Source organism: Hypanus sabinus, chromosome 7 (assembly GCF_030144855.1).
Source record: "Hypanus sabinus isolate sHypSab1 chromosome 7, sHypSab1.hap1, whole genome shotgun sequence".
Taxonomy (NCBI): domain Eukaryota; kingdom Metazoa; phylum Chordata; class Chondrichthyes; order Myliobatiformes; family Dasyatidae; genus Hypanus; species Hypanus sabinus.
The window spans coordinates 181,403,624-181,405,081 of record NC_082712.1 but is presented as its reverse complement, the minus strand read 5'-3'; the positions used below and the strand labels follow the sequence as shown (position 1 = coordinate 181,405,081).

Below are 1,458 nucleotides of genomic sequence, written 5' to 3'. Positions count from 1 at the left end.
CAAATGGTTATTTGAAAGTTCGCGGAACTCTATGAACAGGAGCGAGTCTGTAAGTCGATCCACCACCAACTGTTGGTGTTAACAGGTGCCCTCTCCAAATTTATTCCAAAGCAAACAACGCGTCCTTCAAAGTCAGTGCGTCACCAGTTAGTGGAGTTAATACCCTACTAGGTAATATATCACTAGTGGCTGCGCCGTTGGCTACTGGGGCCGAGTAGAGGCCAATCTCCTCACTGATAGTGAAGTGTTGCGTTAACCCGGCGCCCTTGCCGTTGACTTTGGCGTGACTGGAATCCCATCCGCACTAGTTCAGCAGCCAGCCGTGTTCGAACGCGATGCAGAGCGTGAAGCGCCCCGCTGCACGGGCCCTACGCCTCCTGCTCCCGCCGCTTCAGCAGCTCGTCCCCGCCGCCAGGATCGTGTCTAAACCGGGCAGGGAGAAACTGACAGCGACGGTAGGAGACTGCAATCATCGCGGAGAGGGGTGTGGGGGAGGAAACTGGGTGAACGGAGAGAGTGGGTGGTTCCAAGTGTTCACACCCATTAATACACCTTCCAGCTGTTGTCCGCGCGAGGGACGCCCCTTCAGTCCAGCTGATGCCCGTGTGAGAAACGCACCCAGTCCGGCTGTTGTCCCTGTGCGGGAGGTACCCTCAGTCCGGCTGTTGTCCCTGTGCGGAAGGTACCCTCAGTCTGGCTGTTGTCCACATGTGAGACGCACCCAGTCCGGCTGTTGTCCCTGTGCGGGAGGTACCCTCAGTCCGGCTGTTGTCCCTGTGCGGAAGGTACCCTCAGTCTGGCTTTTGTCCACATGTGAGACGCACCCAGTCCGGCTGTTGTCCCTGTGCGGGAGGTACCCTCAGTCCGGCTGTTGTCCCTGTGCGGGAGGTACCCTCAGTCTGGCTTTTGTCCACATGTGAGTCGCACCCTCAGTCCGGCTGTTGTCCCTGTGAGGTACGCAGCTTCCAGCTGTTTCATTCCTCAGGCCCTCAGCAGATGTGATACAGAGTGGCTCCCTGGCTTCAGCGTCTCACCAGCCGGTTTGCTCTACAGGATCAGGCCGTGGCTTTTGCGGTGATAACCGCCACCCTGCTGCTGCCCAGCGGTTGGGTCATCAGTCACCTGGAACCATACCGGCGCCGAATGAGGAAGGGCCAGTGACGAGGCCACCAAACAGAGAACTGCAGCCAGAGACCGTCGGAAGTCGAAGCTGGAGCCACTTGAATAAACCCTTCTAACCATAGTCCTGGAACCGTTGCAGATTCTTCAACCCTGGCCCCCTCTCCTCCAACTCTGAACCCCCATCAATCCCAACACTTTCTTCCAATCACAGATTCACCACCCTCTAAAGAACTTCCTCATCTCTGTTCTGAATTCTAAGCCTTTGGTTTTGGACTCCCCCACCATAGGAAATACCCTCTCCACATCCACTCTGTGAAGGCCTTTCGATAGGTTTTA

General features: G+C 56.6%; 1 protein-coding gene across 1 annotated transcript; it reads left to right on the top strand.

Moving 5' to 3' along the window:
* The first annotated feature begins 201 nt into the window (after positions 1 to 201).
* On the top strand, positions 202 to 1,243 carry LOC132397462 (cytochrome c oxidase subunit 8B, mitochondrial-like). Its single transcript, XM_059976293.1, has 2 exons — positions 202 to 455; positions 1,054 to 1,243. The coding sequence occupies exons 1-2, from the start codon at positions 336 to 338 to the stop codon at positions 1,159 to 1,161; spliced, it is 228 nt and encodes a 75-aa protein (XP_059832276.1). The 5' UTR covers positions 202 to 335; the 3' UTR covers positions 1,162 to 1,243.
* The last annotated feature ends 215 nt before the right edge of the window (positions 1,244 to 1,458 follow it).